The following is a 20,456-nucleotide window of genomic DNA, read 5'->3' on the forward strand; positions in this document are numbered from 1 at the left end:
TGAAGAGGTGGAGCTGGAAAAAAACACCATGTATTTGGTGTCCAGAGGAAAAAAACCCTTAAGGTATAACTTTTATATGGTTACAGAACATGATAAGTAAAATGTTTATTTCAGAGTCTGGCTTGTTTTAGTGATGTCTAAAAAGATAATAGGAACTAACTCCTTAGTGTGCATTGTTTTTTAAAAATGGGGAATTGTATAAATTTGAGATACTAATTAATAATTAATTTTAAACAGATCTACAAAAAATAAGGAAGTTCCTCCTTTGGAAAATAAAGTTGCATACATCAGAGAAAAGAAATCATCTTTGAATCTATCTTACCGAAGTCATGACTGCTCTCGAACTTGTCTGATGAAAATACCACTTACCTTCAAGGGAGAAAACCCTCTGCAGCTACCAATCAAATGCCACTTCCAAAGACGACATGCAAAGACAAACTCTCATTCTTCAGCACTCCATGTGAGTTATAAAACCCCTTGTGGAAGGAGTCTACGAAATGTGGAAGAAGTTTTCCGTTACCTGCTTGAGACAGAGTGTAACTTTTTATTTACAGATAACTTTTCTTTCAATACCTATGTTCAGTTGACTCGGAATTACCCAAAACAAGAAGAAATTGTTTCTGATGTGGATATTAGCAATGGAGTGGAATCGGTACCCATTTCTTTCTGTAATGAAATTGACAATAGAAAGCTTCCACAGTTTAAGTACAGAAGGACTATGTGGCCACGAGCATATTATCTAAACAGCTTTACCAACATGTTTACTGATTCGTGTGACTGTTCTGAGGGCTGCATAGACATGTGAGTAGAAAAACATGGCATTTCAAAAAGTCTTCTGAATGTAGGGGTACTTGTCAGGAAGTCCTGCATTGTATCAGTTTGTCTGTCTCTGTAAACTCTGTTCACCAAGAATCGAAAATGGAAAGATACACTGTCTCACTAGCAATAGAAAAGAAAACTCTTTGCCAAATATTATAGTAATTTGAAAGTTATTTCTTCCAAGGATGAGTATTTCCTTTAGTACCATAATCATAATAGCAACAAGTCCAGCTAAAGGCATGTAACAGTGCCAGACACTGTAACAAGTGCTTTACATATACTTTTTTACTTAATCCTCACAAAACCCCATGAGGTAGGTAATATTACTTCTGTGTTACAAATGAGGAAGTTGAGAAACCAATTTTAAGGTCGTAGGGCAAACAAATTGAAGAGTCAGTGTTTGAACCCATGCTCTTTACCATTATGTTATATGTCTTGTTTTACTTTTACAAATATTTCCTTGCTACTTCTTTATAAAGTGAAAGGTGCTTATAATTCATAATCCCATAACATTGGCATTCCACTAAAAAAAACATGTTCTACTATAGTAAGAATTTGAAAATTTTATTTTAAGGGTATGTAAGATACATGTAGGATGTAGGCATATATAGAGTGGAGTTGCATTATATACATTTAATTTAATGCAAATTTAGCTACCTGTACTGGGCAAAAGAAAAAGGAGAGAAAGAATTTAAATAGTATAGGCAGTAGTTTCACCATCTCAGTTAGTGGAAGTGTGAGAGGACATATATAAATCTGCTGTTACCTCTGTTTGGCTCATTCCTTTAGGCCTGTCATAGAGGAAATCTCTCACAGTGTCAGGTTTTATTCTGTTTTAAAATAAGGGTTTTGTTTTTTGCTTTTTGTTTTTGTTTTTAACGTTGCATCTAAACATAATTGACATGTGGCCAAGCCCAGTCTCTCACTGCTGGAGAAAAAAACTGTTAGACAATGTTTACTTAATGGTCAGTTTATAAGATTTTTTTTTTTTTTAAAGAATCTTGACTGTATATGATTTTTTTTTTAAGATTTATTTGAGAGGGAGAGAAAGAGAGGGAGAGCAGGGAGAGGGGCAGAGGGAAAGGGAGAGAGAGAATCTCAAGCAGGCTCTAAACCCTGCATGGAGCCCAATGCAGGGCTCAATCTCGTGACCCTAAGATCATAACCTGAGCCAAAATCGAGAGTCAGACCTTAACCCACCCAGGCACCCCAACTGTATATGATTTTTGCTTTAACACTGTAGACACTAACCTTTATATAACATGTACCACCAATATACATATTTTCTTCTATAGGTCAGAAATTATAAGAGAAATCACAAAAGCAAAGGCTGAAACCTGCTGGGATCTGGAAATGGACACAAGCACTGTGGCTAGGGATTTTAACTCTTATAGGAATGGGAATTAAACATGTCCCATCTATGGCAGAGAGTGGGCACTGAGTTTTCCAGGGGATAGAAACAGGGACCTCTACAGGGGCTGGGAAGTAGGTTAATTATCTCACATAGCCTGGAATGGGATTAAAAACAACTGGTTTCAGAGCAGTGAAACCCATAGTCACAGCCAGAGCAATGAGGAGAGAAGTCAACATAAAGGAGCACCCAGGAGTAAACCCCACAGAAAGGTAGGATTTCAGTCAAAGCACACAGAGATGTTTAGGACCATGAAGGCAGCATGAATCCCAACAAATGGGAGAATTCACACCTGAAGAATTAGAGATAAATACAGAATCTGATTAAAAGAGACTATTTTTTTAAAAAGATTTTATTTATTTTGAGAGAGAGAAAGCAAAAGATGAGGGAAAGGGACAAGCAGACTCTGCACTAAGTGGGGCTTGATATCACAACCCTGAGATCATGACCCAAGCTGAATTCAAGAGTCAGTTGCTCAACCAACTGAGCCACCTAGGTGCCCCAAAAAGACTTTAAAATATATATGTTTAAAATGTTCAGAGAGATTGAAATAGTAACATCCATGAAATAAGACAAGGATATGGGGGGGGGGGTAAAGGTGTATATATGAAAAAAACAATTTGGAAATGTGGGAAATAAAACATGTGGTCATAGAAATAAAAAACTAAATAGATGGACTCAGTGGTAGAGGTTATATAACTGGAGAAAGCATTAGTGAATTGCAAGGCAAAATGAAAGAGATCTTCCAGAATAAAAAGAGATAAAGACTTGAGGAAGATAATTTACAGATAGATTAAAAACTGTGGAGGATAAAATAAACTCCAGAATATATCTGAGAGAAGAAAAGAACAACATTCAAAGAGCTAATAGCTGAAAATTTAAAAAGTATCTATGGTAAAGAATATATCTCAAACACTATCAGAAAAAAATTGATTAACAATACAGTTCTCATCAGAAATAAAGAAGACAAAAACAGAGGCATATTAGCTTAAAATGACAAAGGAAAATAAATGTAAAACTAGAATTCCGTACCAAGCCAGACCAGTCATTTGACAGGGGGATGTTCAAACAATTACATAGTAATTGAGGACATGCATACATACTTTCGGCAGTAGTACTTATAAGTATATCTAGAGCATTGTTTTCCAAGCTACAGATTTAGTGGGATATAAAATCATTAAAGTGGTTGTAACTAGCATTTTTTAAATTAAATAGTAGAGAAGATACCCAAGGGGCACCTGACTGGCTCAGTCAGTAGATCATGCTACTCTTGATTTTAGGGTTAAGTTTGAGCCCGATTCTGGGTGTAGAAATTACTTAAAAATAAAATCATGGGGCGCCTGTGTGGCTCAGTCGGTTAAGCATCTGCCTTCAGCTTAGGTCATGATCCCAGGGTCCTGGGATCGAGCCCCGAGTCCCGCTCCCTGCTCAGTGGACAGCCTGCTTCTCCCTCTCCCTCTGCTGCTTCCCCTGCTTCTGCTTGCTCTCTCTCTCTGTCAAATAAAATCTTAAAAAAAAAAGTCTTTAGGGGCACCTGGGTGTCTCAGTCAGTTAAGCATCTGACTCTGTTTCGGCCTCACGTCTTGATCTTGGGGTTGTGGGATCGAGCCCCACTTTGGGCTCCATGCTTGGCACTGGGTTTGCTTGAGATTCCCTCTCCCGCTCATGCTCTCTCTCTCTAAAATAAATAAATCTTTAAAAAATAAATAAGTAAAAACAATAAAATCTTTAAAAAAAGGAAATACCCAAGTGTATCATACATAAGGGTAAAATTTCATGCCACTGTTTCAGTTTATACACATATGTAGAGAAATATATTTGTATGCCTATATAGGATCATGAAGAAAATGTATTTCTTACTGTGGGTCAGAAATATCTGAGAGACCCTACTCTAGAGATGCTTACATATATGCATAAGAATAAGCTGTTCATTGCAGTATTGTTTGTAATATTTGAAAACTAGAAGCAACTTAACTGTATACCAAGCAACTTCATTAAGCAACTTAATTGCTTATCTAAATGCTATCAAAAAGTTAAAAGGAATTAACTAAATTTGTATATAGCACAGATGAGTCTCAAAAACATTATTTCAAATGAAAAAGACAAATTGTAGTGAATTTTTAAAAACAATACAATATATTGTTTATAGGTGCATACACATGTAAAAGTATAAAGGATGCAGCACCAGACCTCTTGAAAGTTTAATCTGTAATGTTTTATTTTTAGAGATGATATCTACAGCATGTGTATAGTGTTTCTCTCCACATCCTCACCAACACTTGTTATTTCTTTGGGGTACTAGACATTCTGATAGGTGTGAGGTGATATCTCATTGTGGTTTTGATTTGCATTTCCCTGATGATGAGTGATGTTGAGCATCTTCTTCATGTGTTTGTTGGCCATCTGGCTATCTTTGGGAAAATGTCTGTTCATGTCTTCTGCCCATTTCTTAATTGGATTATTTGTTTTTTAGGTGTTGAGTTGTATAAGTTTTTTATATATTTTGGATAGTAACCCTTTATTGGATATGTCATTTGCAAATATCTTTCTTCTCTCATTTAGTAGGTTGTCTTTTAGTTTTGTTGATGGTTTCCTTTGCTGAACAGAAGCTTTTTATTTTGATGTAGTCCCGAAAGTTTATTTTTTCTTTTATTTCCCTTGCCTCCGGAGACATATCTAGAAAAATGTTGCTTCAGCCAATGTCAGAGAAATTGCTGCCTGTGCTCTCTTTTAGGAGTTTTTTTGGTTTCAGGTCTCACATTTAGGTCCTTAATCCATTTTAAGTTTATTTTTTATGTATTGTGTGAGAAAGTGGTCCAGTTTCATTCTTTTGCATGTAGCTGTCATGTGTTCCCAGCACCATTGTATAGTCTTGCCTCTTTTTTCAAAGGTTAGTTGACCATATAATCATGGGTTTGTTTCTGGGCTTTCTATCCTGTTCTTTTGATCTATGTGTCTGTTTGTAGTATAACTTGAAATCTGGAATTGTGATCTTTTTCAAGATTGTTTTGGCTATTTGGAGTTTTTTTGTGGTTCCACACAAATTTTAGGATTATTTCTTCTAGCCCTGTGAAGAATGCTGTTGGTGTTTTAATATGGATTGCATTGAATCTGTAGATTGCTTTAGGTAATATAAACATTTTAACAATATTTGTTCCTCCAAGCCATGAGCATGGAATATCTTTCCATTTGTTTGTGTCTTCTTCAATTTCTTTCATCGATAGTTTTCAGGGTACAGGTCTTTCATCTTGGTTTAGTTTGTTCTTAGGTATTTTACTATCTTGGTACAATTGTAAATGAGATTGCTTTCTCAGTTTCTCTTTCTATTGCTTCATGTAGAAAAATGCAATGGATTTCTCTACGTTGATTTTGTATCCTGTAACCTTACTAAATTCATTTATCAGTTCTAGTAGTTTTTTGGTGGAGTCTTTAGGATTTTCTGTATATAGTATCATGTCATCTGCAAATAGTGACAGTTTTACTTCTTTCTTACCAATTTGGATGCCTCTTATTTCTTTTTCTTATCTGATTGCTGTGGGTAGGACTTCCAGTATCATGTTGAATAAAAGTGGTGAGAATGGACATTCTTGTCTTATCCCTGATCTCAGAGGAAAAGCTCTCAGTTTTTCACCACTGAGTATGATGTTAGCTGTGGGTTTGTCATTTATGGCCTTTATTATGTTGAAGTATGACCCCTCTAACCCCACTGTGTTGAGAGGTTTGTTTGTTTGTTTTATCACGAATGATGTTGAATTTTGTCAAATGCCTTTGGTGAATATATTGAAATGATCCAATGATTTTTATCCTTCCGTTTGTTAATGTGGAGTATCATGTTGATTTATTTGCATATATTGAGCCATCTTTGCTTCCAGGAATAAATCCCACTTGACCATGGTGAATGATCTTCAATGTATTGTTGAATTTGGTTTGCTAATCTTTTGTTGAGGATTTTTGTATCTATGTTCATTAGGGATATTGCTCTGTAGTTTTCTTTTTTTCTAATGTCCTTATCTGGTTTTGATATCTGGGTAATGCTGACCTCATAGAATGTATTTGATGTTTTCCTTCCTCTTCTGTTTTTAGGAATAGTTTGAGAATAGGTATTAACCCTTCTTTAAATGGAGTTTTTTGATTGCCCATTCAGTTTTGTTACTAGTAATCACCTTTTCTATTTCTTCTTGATATACTTTTGGAAAATTATGTTTCTTTGAATTTATCCATTTCTTCTATGTTGTCTAATTTGTTGGCATGTAATTTTTCATATCCTTTGTATTTCTGTGGTGTCAGTTGTTACTTAACCCCTTTCATTTCTGATTTTATTTATTTGGATCCTCTCTCTTTTTTTCTTGATGAATCTGACTAAAGGTTTATCAGTTTTGTTTTTCTATCTTTCTTTTTTTTTTTTTTTCCTTTCCAAAGATCTGGCTCTTGGTTTCATTGATCTTTTCTATTTTTTTCTTGTCTCTGTTACATTTATTTCTGCTCTGATCATTATTATTTCCTTTCCTCTACTAATTTTGGGTCTTGTTCTTTCTACTTCCTTTAGGAATAAGTTTAGATTGTTTGAGATTTTTCTTGTTTTTTGAGGTCACTATACATTTCCTTCTTAGATCTGCTTTTGCTGTATCCCAAAGATTTTAGACCATTAGGTTTCATTTGTTTAGGGTATTTTTTAATTTTCTCTTTGATTTCTTCATTGACCCATTGGTTGTTTATAACATGTTGTGTAGCCTCCACATGCTTATGGTTTTTCCGCTTTTTTTCTTGTAAGTGATTTCTAATTTCATTCCATTTTGGTTAGAAAAGACACTTGATATGATTTCAGTCTTAAGTTTATTGAGACTTGTTTATTGAGATATATGATCTATCATGTAGAATGTTCCATGTGCACTTCAAAAGAATGTGTATTTTGTTTTGGCTGGAATGTTATATATATATATATATATATATATATATATATATATATATATATATATATATATATATATATGTATGTATGTCAAGTCCATCCAGTCTAATGTATTGTTCAAAGAAACTTTCGTTATTGATTTTATGCCTAGATAATCTATCCATTCATGTAAGTAGGATGTTAAAATCCCTACTATTAGTGTATTACTGTTAGTTTCTCCCCTTGTGTCTGTTAAAATCTGCTTTATACATTTAGGTGCTCTAGTATTGGGTGCTTAGATATTTACAGTGCTATATCCTGTTGTCGGATTCATCCCTTTATCGTTATATAGTGCATTTCTTTGTCTCTTAATACAGCCTTTGTTTTGAAGTCTATTTTGTCTGATATAAGTATTGCTGCTGCAGGCTTTTTTTTCACTTCCATTTGTCTGGAATATCTTTTTCCATCTCTTCACTTTCAGTCTGTATGTCTTTAGGTCTGTAGTAAGTCTCTTATAGGCAGCATATAGATGAGTCTTGTTTTTTTTGTTTTGTTTTGTTTTTGTTTTTTTAGAGAGGGAGGGGAGGGGTAGAGGGAGAGGGAGAGAATCTTAAGCAGGCTCCATGCCCAGCACAGAGCCTGACTTGGGGCTCAGTCTCACAACCCTGAGATCATGACGTGAGCCAAAATCAAGAGTCAGATGCTTAACTGACTGAGCCACCCAGGCACCCCTGTCACCCTATGTCTTTTGATTGAAGCATTTAGTCCATTTACATTTAACATAATTATTAATAGGTATGTACTTATTGCCATTTTGTTAATTGTTTTCTGGACGTTTTTGTAGTTGTTCTCCATTCCTTTCTTCTCTTGTTCTCTTTCCTTAAGGTTGATTACTTTCTTTAGTGTTAGGCTTGGCTTTCTTTCTCTTTATCTTTTGTGTCTCTATTACAGGTTTTTGGTTTGTGGTTACCACGAAATTTATATATAACATCCTTAGGGGCACCTGGGTGGCTCAGTCGGTTAAGCATCTGCCTTCAGCTCAGGTCATGATCTTGGGGTCCTGGGAACGAGCCTGTGTCAGTCTCCCTGCTCAGTGGGGAGTCTGCTCCTCCAATCCCTCTGCCCCTCCCCCAACACATACACTCATGTGCTCACTCTCTCACTCTCTCAAATAAATAAAATCTTTATATATAACATCCTAAGTATTAGCAGTTAAGTGACCATTAAGCTGATGGTCACTGAAGTTTGAACACATTCTAAATGAGCTTCATTTTTACTTCCCCCTCCCTCATTTTATATCTGTCTTGTCATATTTTATATCTTTTAATTTTTGTGAGTCCCCTTTCATAATTTTCTTTTAGTTGTGTCCTTTCTTTTCGACTTAAGTCATTTTAACATTTCTTGTAAGGCCAGTTCGATAGTGATGAACCCTTTAACTTCTTTGTCTGGGAAAGTCTTTATCTCTCCTTCAGTTCTGAATAATAATCTTGCTAGATAGAGTATTCTTGGTTGTAGATTTTATTCTTTCAGCACTTTGAATATTTCATGCCACTCCCTTCTGGCCTGCAAGGTTTTTGCTGAAAACCAGCTGATGGCTTTATTAGGTTTCCCTTGTATGTTACTAATTGCTTCTCTCTTGTTGCTTTTAAAATTCTCTCTTTATCTTTAATCTTTGACATTTTAATTATTATATGTCATGGTGTGTATCTCTATGGGTTCATCTTGTTTGGAACTTTCTGTGCTTTCTGAAACTGGATGTCTGTTTCCTTCTCTAGGTTAGGGAAGTATTCAGCTGTTACTTCTTCAAATAAGTTTTCTACCCTTCCTCTCTATCTTCTACTTCCAGGACCTCTGTAATCCAAATGTTTGTTCACTTGATACTGTCCAAGAGATCCCTTAACCTATCCTCCTTTTTAAAAATTCTGTTATCTTCTCATTATTCAGCTGGGGTAGTTTGCATTACCCTATCCTCCGGATTGCTTATGTGTTCTTCTGCATCCTCTAATTCCCTCTAGTGTGTTTTTCATTTCCGTTATATTCTTCAACTCTGATTGATTATTTTTCATATTTTCTATCACTTTGTTGAAGTTTTCACTGAGTTCATCCAGTCTTCTCTGCAGTCTGGTGAACATCTTCATGATCATTACTTTGAACTCTCTATTAGGCATATTGCTTATCTCCATTTCATTTAGTTTATTTTCTGAGGTTTTCTGTAGTTCTTTGTTTGGAGCATATTCCTGTCTCCTCATTTTGCTTGACTTTCTGTCTTTGTTTCTATGAATTAGACAGAATGGCTGCTTCTCCTAAACTAGAAGGAATGATCTTGTGCATGGTTGTGTCTATGGAGACTGTGGGCTTGGTGACTTTGGCTGGCTGACTGGAGCTGTGGCTGGCTATTGTGGACTGGAGGCCCCAGGGGACTCTGCTGGGGCTGTCTTAGTGGGATGCCTGGAGCTGAAGTTGGTGCAGGATGGGCAATCTGAGGGCTCTCAGTGCAGATGGCACATTGGCCAGACAGCTAAAGCTGAAGTGGGTATGGGCTGGGGTGGTCCCAGGGCTCTTTACAGAGAGGGCACCCTGGGAGTACAGCAGAAGGTTAAGTGGGTATGAGGCCAGGGGTCCCCATGGTTCTTTATTCAGGGGGGCTCTAGTAGCGTGGCCAGGGCTGAGGCAGGGCATGGGTCAGGACATTCTAGGATGCTATGCACCAGGGTTGTGCAGTCACCATCTGGAGCCAAAGTGGTATGGGCCTGGACTGTTCTAGGATACTTTGCACCTGTGTCACCTTGACGAGATGGCTGGAGCTGTAGTGAGTGCTGACCAGAGGTGTGCAATGTGTGCTGCACTGGGGCTGCTTTGATGGGATGGCTAGGGCTGGTGTGGGTTAGGGCCCCAGAGTTCACTGCAGCGGTAGACCCACTAGGGTACCTGGACCCTTTCCCTGTCTGCAGTATCAAGAGGGAGGGGGATTATCAACCATGGTGTTCACCAGCTCCCCTGACTTGGAGTTTCAGCAGCTCCTCTGACATTTTGCATAGTTCTAGGGTTGAGTCCTTTATATCCTAGTAGCTCTCTTAAACTGAGGCTTTTTTCTGTGCCCCAGGGTGTCCAAGGCTTGCTGAGGTCGCAGGCTGGCTAGGACATCCAGACCCTACTCTCATCTGTGCTAGCAGGGTAGAGAGGAAATGTAAACCGTAGCGTTTGCCAGCCCTTCTAACCCAGAGAGAGTTCCAGCAGCTCCCCTGCCAAATGGCAGGGGTCTAGGGCTAGTTCCTTTATATTCTAGTTGTCATTTTAAGCCACAGCTTTTTTTTTTTTTTTTTTCTGTGCCCCAGGGCAGACAGATCTGCTCACCAGTCCCTCCTCATTGCAGTTCGAAGTGTCAGAGGTGGTGGGGGTTCCCTTTGTTACTGTGTCTCTGTCTCTCTCTCTGTGTGGTCTCTCTTTTTCTGTGCAGAAGCTGTTCAGTCAGCCCTCAGTTTTTCTTCAGGAGGCATTGCTCTATAATTAGGTAGATACAGTGTGTCCATGGAGGAGGTGAGTTCAGGGTCTTCCTACATTGCCATCTTGAACGAGAAAAATCTATGGTTGCATGTCTTCTGTTTAGCAACATTATGAAAAACAGATTGTAGTAGCCAGATGGCCAGCATCAATCTCCCCAGTCTGTTTTCATGTCATTGGAGGGAGAGATACTTTAAGATCTCTGCAAAACTACCTATGCCCTTTCAAGTGTGACATACATAAGTTTATCCATTATAGGAGAGAGGACCTAGGAGAATTTTCACAAATTAGCTTCTGCTGAATAGGAAATGAAAGGAATTCATTTTAAAAAATTAAAACTCATATATTTAAGTATTTCATGCGTAAATAGAGGTATAGGGCAGTTTATAATTGTTGACAAATTTTTGGTAGATTTTGTCTTTTAAAGAGACCTATTCTGTTAGGGAAGAAGTCCAACTGTCCATGAGCTAAGTGACTGTTCTAAATACAATTGCATCCTTTACTATATTATTTACATTTTTATCAAGACTCTCTTAAGTTGGTACTTTTTTATTCTAACTTCTCCATCCATTGCTTTCCTTTTAGAACAAAATGTGCATGTCTTCAGCTGACAGCGAGGAATGCCAAGACTTGCCCCTTGTCAAGTAATAAAATAACCACTGGATATAAATATAAAAGACTACAGAGACAAATACCTACTGGGTAAGATACCTTGAGGATTTGTTGCAGGGTGTTTGTATTTTTGAAGGTGGGTACTTTATTGTTGTGGTCTGTAGTCTTATAGATATCATTAAATATTAATTTTTATACCAGAAATCTGTGTTAAGGAATAAAAAACCAAACTTATATATTGTTCTTGGAAATGGAAGTCAGAAAAAAAAAGAAATGTAAGTCAGCACACACGTAGCATGCAGAGTGTACTTAAACACCTATCTGCTTTGAGTCTGCCTCTTACCCACTAGGGTTAGACTTTGGGCAGCTAGGAGATATAATTTCCCCATTAGGAAATATAATTTGCAAAGCTCATCTAAGAATTGGGAATTTTCAAACTTTCAAAATTGTTACTAAAAGATACATAGAAACAGAAAAGCTTTTTCCTAGACATTCCTTTCCTAGACATTACTAGACATTTTTTAAAAGCTAACATATATTATGTGCCAGGCATAGTCTTAAGCACCTTGTAAATACTGACTCATTTAATCATGAAACAACCCTACAAGATAGGTACAATTATATATCCCCACATTAAAAAATGGAAAATTGATAACTCATCCAACATCACACAGTTAGTAAATGGCTGGAGCTATGATGAGAATCCAGGGAGTCTAGGAGCCTTCACACTTAGTCAGCCTCCTGTGGTAATTATTAGGTAGCAGTATAAACTGCTTTTGCTTTTAGTTTAGGATATCTGATTGGTTTTTTTTCTTGCATATTTTATTGACAGCATTTATGAATGCAGCCTGTTGTGCAAGTGTAATCGACGAATGTGTCAAAACCGAGTTGTCCAGCATGGACCTCAAGTGAGGCTACAGGTCTTCAAAACTGAGAAGAAGGGATGGGGAGTACGCTGCCTAGATGACATTGACAGAGGGACATTTGTTTGCATTTATTCAGGTAAAGCAAAGGTTCATTGTTCAGATTACTATAGTAAGATCTGCATTCCTGAATCTCCATCTTACTAGATTTATAGTAAGGACAGGAGCAACAATATAGAGGAGGAGCATCAGAGGGGGGCACGTGACTGGGAAATTGAGCACTGAAGGGATGAGGAGACACCGGATATTCCAGAAAAGAAAGTCTCAATGATAAAACTTGGGTTATTGTGTGAGGCATATTTTTTTCTTGTCTCCATGGCTACAGATGCTTTAGGATAAGTTAAGAAGACTTTTTGAATAAGAAAACTAAATGACTGACTTGCTAGGGTAAAGATTATCAATCAAAGACTATCTTGTTCAATAATTTGAACTCTTAGAATTTAACAAGTTAAGTCTGTAATAAATACCTGTACAGGATGATTCAGGCAGTGATCTTTAAGCAGCTTCCTCCATTTCAGGGACTCGAGAGAGTTGCCCATGCTCTAAGCAAAACTTCCCAACCAGTGTTTTATAGTTGTGCCATTACTGATTTTTTCTGGTCACAACCCGTAGGCCAGACACATCAGTCTTAGTAGTCTCAGCCATTTACCCCGGAGTATCAGGTAAAAATCCTCACTTCCTGTGTGCATCATGAAATGAGAAAGGTTGAGGAAGCATGGCTCTGGAGCCAGTCTAAAGGAATTGTGCTGGACCAAGTCTTGGCAGCAAGGCAGCAGAACCAGAGCAACTATCCTTATCTGAAATTCCAGGTTCACTTCAGTGAGAACAAGAATTCATATAATTCATAACAGCCGCACTTGGATCCCTGTCACATACTACACAATTTGCCTACACATTCATCTCTCCTATTTCTCAAAATCACTCTTTGATGAAAGTCACCTGCCTTATATAAGGAGCCACATGGTGTCCAGGAAGTCTCATTGGCTTTGTCTGCATTACTAGAAAATGTACCTAAGGTATCTCTCTGATTCAGCTGCTAATTTTGACTTGGTCACTATAGTTTTGGGTCCCTTAAAAGAAAATGCATAAACTTTAAGATTTAATATTACACTAGAACTTAATATGAGAACAATAGGCACATATTACCTCAGATTTAAATAAGTCACTTTATAAAAAAATGTGTTTTTTTTTTTTAAAGATTTTATTTGAGAGAGAGCAGGAGTGGGGGTGGGGGGAGGGGAAGCAGCAGAGGGAGAGAGAGAAGCAGACTCCCCACTGAGCAGGGAGCCCAACATGGGGCTCGATCCCAGGACCCCGGGATCAGGACTTGAGCCGAAGGCAGATGCTTAACTGAGTCACCCAGGCACCCCTAAAAAATATATAAGTTTTAACTGATAAAGAATTTTAACTAGACACAAAAGCTGCAGTCTTAAGAGTGGAGTTCACCACGGGTTGCCTAGGTGGCTCAGTCTGTTAAGCGTCTGCCTTCTGCTCAGGTCATGATCCCAGGGTACTGGGATTGAGCCCCACATTAGACTCCCTTCTCAGTAGGGTGTCTTCTTCTCCCTCTCTCCCTCCCCCTGCTTGTGCTCACTTTCTCTGTCTCTCAAATAAATAATTTTTTTTTTTTTTTAATTTGACAGAGTACAAGCAGGGGGAGCATCAGGCAGAGGGGGGAGGGAGAAGCAGGCTCCCCACCGAGTAGAGAGCCCAACACAGGACCCAATCCCAGGACCCTGGGATCGTGACCTAAGCTAAAGGCAGACACTTAACCAACTGAGCCATCCAAGCGCCCCAATAAATAAAATCTTTAAAAAATAAAAAGAGTGGAGTTCACCTCTCTAATTTTCTAGAATCCATTCTGATTTTATTTTTATTATTGTAGCTAAATCTGTTCTCTTTCATTTTATACCAGAACAGACAAATGCTTTTTTTAGATGGTCAGTGTTTTTTCTCATATACTGGAAGATATGAAATCTCTTACTGGTCTTTTGTTTATTGTTTCTTACAAGAGTTTCCTAGGATGAGTTATTGTGTTTATTTTCGTTATAGAAATATGGTACATTTCATAGAGTTCTTTAGTAATGGAGCAGAATAGAGGTGTTCTTCTGTTGCTTAGCAATTATATTTTGTCTTATTAAACTCTTACTTTTTTTCTTTTAGGAAGATTACTAAGCAGATCTAACACTGAGAAACCTGATGCTATTGATGAAAATGGAAAAGAAGAGAATATTATGAAAAATATGTTTTCAAAAAAGAGGAAAATAGAAGTTGCAGATTGTGAGGTTGAAGTTATCCCATTAGAACTGGAAACACATAGAAGTGCTGAGACTGAGGAGTGTCTCCCTACGTTCAATAATAATTTAAAAGAGCCTGTTATGTAAGTAAGATATTAGGAACCCAATCAAGATTGATCTGTATTATTGATTAAGAATGGTTCTCTTTGTTTCTTACTCACCCTCCCCTGAACTCCTATGTATCTCCTATGTATCGGCTTGCTTCACGGTTGTAAGTTTAACTCTGAGAAATCTAGAATGCTTATATTTTAAAAGCTAGCCAACATACTTTATTTCCTGTGTTCCATTCCTGGAGTTTTACCTTTAAAAGACTTATGCCTTTAATCAGAGTCTTTATGGATGTCATAACTTTTGCTGTCCTTTTTATTTTCTAGCGTCTTATTTACAAACCTTTTCACAGATTATTTTCTAAACGTACTTCAAAAATGATTGACTTTAAAATATATTTCCTTCTTTAGTGGGGGATAAGCGTAGGTGTATTAGATTAATTTCTAATGGATACTTACGTAACAGTGATATCTATATTTCAAGGTCCAGTAAAGAGAATTTTTAGTAATATATAGAATAACTTTTTTTTCCTTTTCAGAGAAATGAAATGTAACAATATTTCAAGAATTCAATATCATTCAGTCATTAGAAGTCCTAAAGTGAAGACAGCCATTATTCAACGCAATGGGAAAAGGATGGTAAAAACTGCAAAATGTAGATGGGGCCCTTCTGAGAACATTAACTGTGATCTTAACTTTCTGTCTTTTACTTAGTTCCAATTGTTTGCGTAACTTAATGTGTAGGGTTTCTTTCATTATTTTGGAATGGGCGTACTCTTGAAGTGTTAGGACAATGTTTTATTTACTTAGTGTCCTCCATGGTCATTGGCATGTTCCCAACTTAGTTACATAAGGAGAGTGTTGGTCATGATCTGACAATGTGTTCCACTGAAACTGAGAGCTATCCAGTTCTGAGAATTTATAGAAAAGCTAAAGTGTTCCAGAGTTGATAGTGGTACATAATAAGAAAAAAGATGGAGTAATTCACGTTAAGGAGATAAGGTTGAGAGATGTAAGAGAAAGAAGAGACACAGCCTAAGGAAAGAATCATCCAGAAAACACCATTTTACATGATAGCCTCTGAAGGCATATTTTTCAGTCCGTACTGAGAAAAATAACTAGTCAGAGACTATAACTTGGAAGCAAAGAAAGATGCAGGAAAAAGAACAGAGGAAGACAAAAAGATAGTTCACAGTAGGGCTTGTAGATGAGAAATAAAAACTCTGCCCTAGGTGATGTGCAAATATTTGCCCTCTGCCTAGTAATGTACATACAGTAAGTATCTCCTCAGGATCACATAATTATGAAAAGGTTAGGCCATCAGACCACATAGAACTGGGTTTGACCTCCAGCTCTGGGCTTTCCACCTGGGTGACATCTCCATGTCTACATTCTTTTATCTGTAAAATGAGGATAATAGTATCTATCTCAGAGTTAAGAGGATTAAATGAGATAAGCTTCAGAAACTTTGTGTAGCACAATGCTTGACACCCAAGTGCTCAATAAATGTTGACCATTTAAGTAACTTGAATAATAATAATGATAATAATAATAATGGTCAACACTAGTTGAACAGTTAGTTGAGTGCCAAGTGTGGTGTTAAGCTTATCACCTTTTTAAAAGTTATTAACATATAAAGTGATTGCCGTGTATACAACTCATAAAGACAGGCAACTCCTTTAACCTTCTCTTTGAAGTAAAAACTAGCTGAAGTGTGCTTTTATCTTTGCACATCTTATAGTTGAAGCCAAATTCATAATATGGTATCAAAATTGAGGGATACAGACAGATGTCTTTGAATTTTATTTTAAATTTTAATGCCTAAAGAATGTCTTGACAGTCTTGATAAATAAAGTCTTTAATATGTGGCTTACTAAAGTGCCTAGAAGTAGAACACAGCCAGAAGGGCTCCATCGCTCCAGAGATTCCTTATGGTATCCGCTTTGAGGCTTCCAAAACTAATGTGGTAGCTACAGCCAGATTGACACTTGACGAAAGAGGTCTAACTGCTACATTAAATTATTTTTCCTGACCTAGAAAATAAAGACATCTTACCTGTTCTCTTTTAAGGGATTTGCTTCCTCAGAGTCTGTCACCTCAGAAGATAATGATGGATTTAAACCAGCCCAAGTACATCTGAACTCCAAAGCCAAGGAAATGAAAAGTAGGCTTTGTTTCACTCTGTGATAGCCTCCCTCTTCTGCCTTTTTGTCTGTCTCGTTCAATACCTGTGGCTTATTTTCTCAGACTTAGAACAAACAAGCTGCATTCATTATAAAAGTTATTACTTGTGTAGATCAGAGGTTGACAAACTACAATTTGTGGACCAAATCTGGCCCACCATCTGTTTATGTATGGCCCATGAGCTAAGATAATTTTTACATTTTTAAATAACTTAAAAAAATGAGAAGATGAATAATATTTTGTGACACTTAAAAATTATATGAAATTATATTTTGGTGTCCATAAACAAAATTTTATTGGAGCATAGCCACACTCATTAATTTACATATTATCTCTGATGACTTTCACATTATGTCAGCAGAGCTGAATAGTCACAACAGAGACTATATGGCCCACAAAGCCTAAAATACTATTTGGCCCCTTGCAGAAGTAGTTTGCCAACCCTTGGTCTATACGCCAACAGTGACCCTGAGGCATTGCAGGAAGGAGTAGGGTAGACAACTCTGAGTCTACATGGTCCACAGTGTTACCTGTGGCTTTGGAAGCATTGTCCAAAGCAGCCATTTCCTAACTCTTTGTTAGGGGCTCCTTTAAAATTAAGATACATCATTCTGTAGTACTCCAGCCAACAGTGCTGTAGGGATGCTCAACAAAAAGCAAAAATATTGCTATTCTGAGTGCTTGTCTTTCAGTGTTACCAGTCTTACAGTAGTTCATGTTACAACTTGACAAACCTGGATTTTGGTACTTTTGCATTTCATAATATCCCTCACTGGGGAGATACTGCTGAGAGATGACCCTTTTTGAATAACTGAGCCATTGCCTCTTCTCCTTTAGAGTTTCTTTGCATCTGTATCCCCAGCTCCTCACCTGGTCTTAAAGGATGGAGATTGAGGCTGGGGAGCAAGGCAGCTGCTTGACAGAAAAGGTCTATCAGAAAGGGCATTTATGTATTATAATTATTTCATCATCAAAGGGAAGGAAAAATCTCTTCTTCTACCCATCTTAGGTTATCCAGCTGGGGCCTTGTAAATTAGACTGACAGATTGACAAGAGAAAAACAAGCAGAAATTTATTACCATGCATCACCATTACCATGTATATCACGTATGTAACACATGGGAGTACTCAGAGATGAAAATATAAATATAAATATAAAGTAGCTTAGAGGGGTGCCTGGCTGGCTCAGTCAGTGGGGCATGTGACTCTTGATCTTTGGGGTTGTGAGTTCGAGGCCAGTTGGGTTTGGAGATTACTCAAAAGTAAAATCTTAAAAAAAAAAAAAAAAAGAAGTAGCTTAGAACTCTGACTTATCTAGCATCTTTGCCAAAGAACAATAAATTTTTAGAGGAGTGACAAGACAAAGGAAAAGGACCTTGAGTCTCCAGGGGCAGCATATTGTGGGAAGGTAAAATATGGGAAACCAATAGTGGATAAAGGCTAGTTAGTAAAGTTTGTTATGTAGATTCCTCTGGTTTGATTTCCGGGCTGATCAAGGTCTAAACCTGTCGCTGGTTGTAACTTTTGTCCTTCCTGGTAGGAGGAGGGAGGACACCTTTGTAAATTTATGTACTGCTTTTAAACAGATGGGGGAAAGCAAAGAACTTTTCCTGCATAGGCTACTTAATCACTCTTAGCTTAAAATAATTCTTATGTCAAGGAAGGATATTTTGGCATGACATACTGATTTCCTTCACCATTTAATGCATATGAGCCATAATGAGTACTCTTGCTTTTGGTTCTTTTGTTATTTTCATTAACTGCTACAGTGTGTGTGTGTGTGTGTGTGTGTGTGTGTGTGTGTATATGTATATATATCAGACACTACAAAAATCAGTTATGTACTATTATGGTTCACAAGTAACCCATAATTAAAATATGAGAACATGTAGGAACAGCAGGCAGTAACAGTAATGATTAGATCAAGAACATTAAGAGAAATACAATTTCTTTGTGCCACTAAGTTAGGTGGCACAAGTGACTTTTTAAAAATAAATGATTTTACTTATTCCATTTGACAAGCATTTACACTTCTGAATATTCTAAAAAAATATTTCCATTATTGGATAAGAAAAATGATTAAGGCAGTTCATCTTATTCTAAAGTATTATTGTTTGTAAAAGTATAAATATTGAATGGTCATCTAGCAAAACCTTCAAACACTAATGTGTGCAAAACCCATAGCAATACAGTTATTACTCTTGGGACTTGTTGAGGGTGACGCCAAGAGGGTCTTCTCAGGCCGTTCATTGGTGTCCTAAAGGCCTAGAGTACTCCCTAAATACCTACTCTGTTACAAGTGTTTAGAATATACTTAAATGCAGATTCCAGAGTTGAAGAGAGGTAAGTCAGTTTATGAGGAGTAGAGATTAAATATAGTAGTGACAGGAGGCAATAGGTACATTCGTAAAAAGGTAGTAGAAAGAAGGCAGACCTGGAGCCAGATTTTTCTCAAACATTTGAGATTCTTCTGGGTTTCTTACCGCACTTCTCATTATATTACAGGTCAGGTGAATCTCTTACCCTCTCAGAGGCTCAGTTTTCATTTGTAAAATTGGAGTACTATCTACCTTCATACATTGTAAGGATTAGCAATAATTAAAGCAACTAGCATTTAATTAGTATGTTAATCACAGGACTATTGATCAGCTAAGTATATTTGCTGACACTTCCTTCCAAAATATTTATTAGAGGATTCAAGCTCCTACCAAGTTAAAGACTCTGAAGACAATCTGCAGATTGAATCAGATGTGATAGATATAACTAAATGTAGAGAAGAAACTCCATCAGGGGGCGGATGTAACCAAGCAGCCACATTGGATAAACAGAATATTACAAAGGAGTTCAAGGCTCAAATGCAAAAGCCCCAAGAGGAAAGATCTCCAGCATATCAAAACCATCAAGTCTTTTGTGAAAAAGAGTTCCCAAGTGAAACCAAGAATATTTCACCTGATTCTCTAAAGAAGTTTAATAAAGGGAACGTGTTTTTATTGGATGCCACAAAAGAAGGGAATGTGGGCCGCTTCCTTAATGTGAGTATATGGGCTGAGATTCACATTTCTAAACTTTTTTTCTGTGCTGCTTTGAATGGTTTGAAATTTATGTGCAGTCATGTAATTCACCTGCTATCAGAAGAGAAAAGGATTCTGAAGTCAGAAAGTCTTTTTTCTCTTTTTCAAATTTTTATTTAAATTCCAGTTAACATACAGTGCAATATTAGTCTCAGATGTAGAATTTAGGATTCATCACTTAACATACAAAACCTAGTGCACATCACAAGTGCCCTCCTTAATATCCATCACCCCCCCCACCTGAAGTCAGCAAATCTTTAAAAACAAAGAACTTTTTCCTTGCTAGGTGATCTGTTTATTTGGTTTGTTTCTTTTTCTCCTAGTTGGGAGGATACTTGGTTAACAAGAAATAGAATCCTTTCCTTTCTTCTTCTGTCCCCCAGCTGCTATTCTTTATTCCACTTTGACTACTTCTACACTATTGCCAAACATGTCAAGAGCCATTAAACATGTCTGGAGAGCCATTAAAGAAGGATCCCCAGCAAAGGACTGTCATGGCTTTATTTCCTGTCAGTTATGTTGAAAGTGGCTGCACCAGAACAGTATGGTTGATTTTACTCTCCCAATCAGCACACCACCTGGGCTCCTCTCTTGTTTAGAGGAGGAAAAAATAGAAATTTTTTCTTTTTCTTTCTTTCTTTCTTTCTTTCTTTTTCTTTCTTTCTTTCTCTCCTTCTTTCTTTTTTTTCCTTCTTTCCTTCCT

The 20,456-nt window shown here is 37.2% G+C and overlaps 1 protein-coding gene across 4 annotated transcripts in view; it reads left to right on the plus strand.

The window, feature by feature from the left end:
* The window catches only part of SETDB2 (SET domain bifurcated histone lysine methyltransferase 2), a 57,535-nt gene that overhangs the window by 31,269 nt on the left and 5,810 nt on the right, over positions 1-20,456 (plus strand). For 3 of the 4 annotated variants that reach the window (XM_078070391.1, XM_036104592.2, XM_036104594.2), the window contains 7 exons: positions 238-801; positions 11,205-11,321; positions 12,064-12,233; positions 14,318-14,534; positions 15,038-15,137; positions 16,569-16,662; positions 19,374-19,714. In XM_078070391.1, the coding sequence (XP_077926517.1) occupies positions 238-801; positions 11,205-11,321; positions 12,064-12,233; positions 14,318-14,534; positions 15,038-15,137; positions 16,569-16,662; positions 19,374-19,714 (1,603 nt within the window). The remainder of the gene's footprint in view (positions 1-237; positions 802-11,204; positions 11,322-12,063; positions 12,234-14,317; positions 14,535-15,037; positions 15,138-16,568; positions 16,663-19,373; positions 19,715-20,456) is intronic. The other variant, XM_078070392.1, reaches the window with a different exon arrangement.

Source organism: Halichoerus grypus, chromosome 4 (assembly GCF_964656455.1).
Source record: "Halichoerus grypus chromosome 4, mHalGry1.hap1.1, whole genome shotgun sequence".
Classification (NCBI taxonomy): domain Eukaryota; kingdom Metazoa; phylum Chordata; class Mammalia; order Carnivora; family Phocidae; genus Halichoerus; species Halichoerus grypus.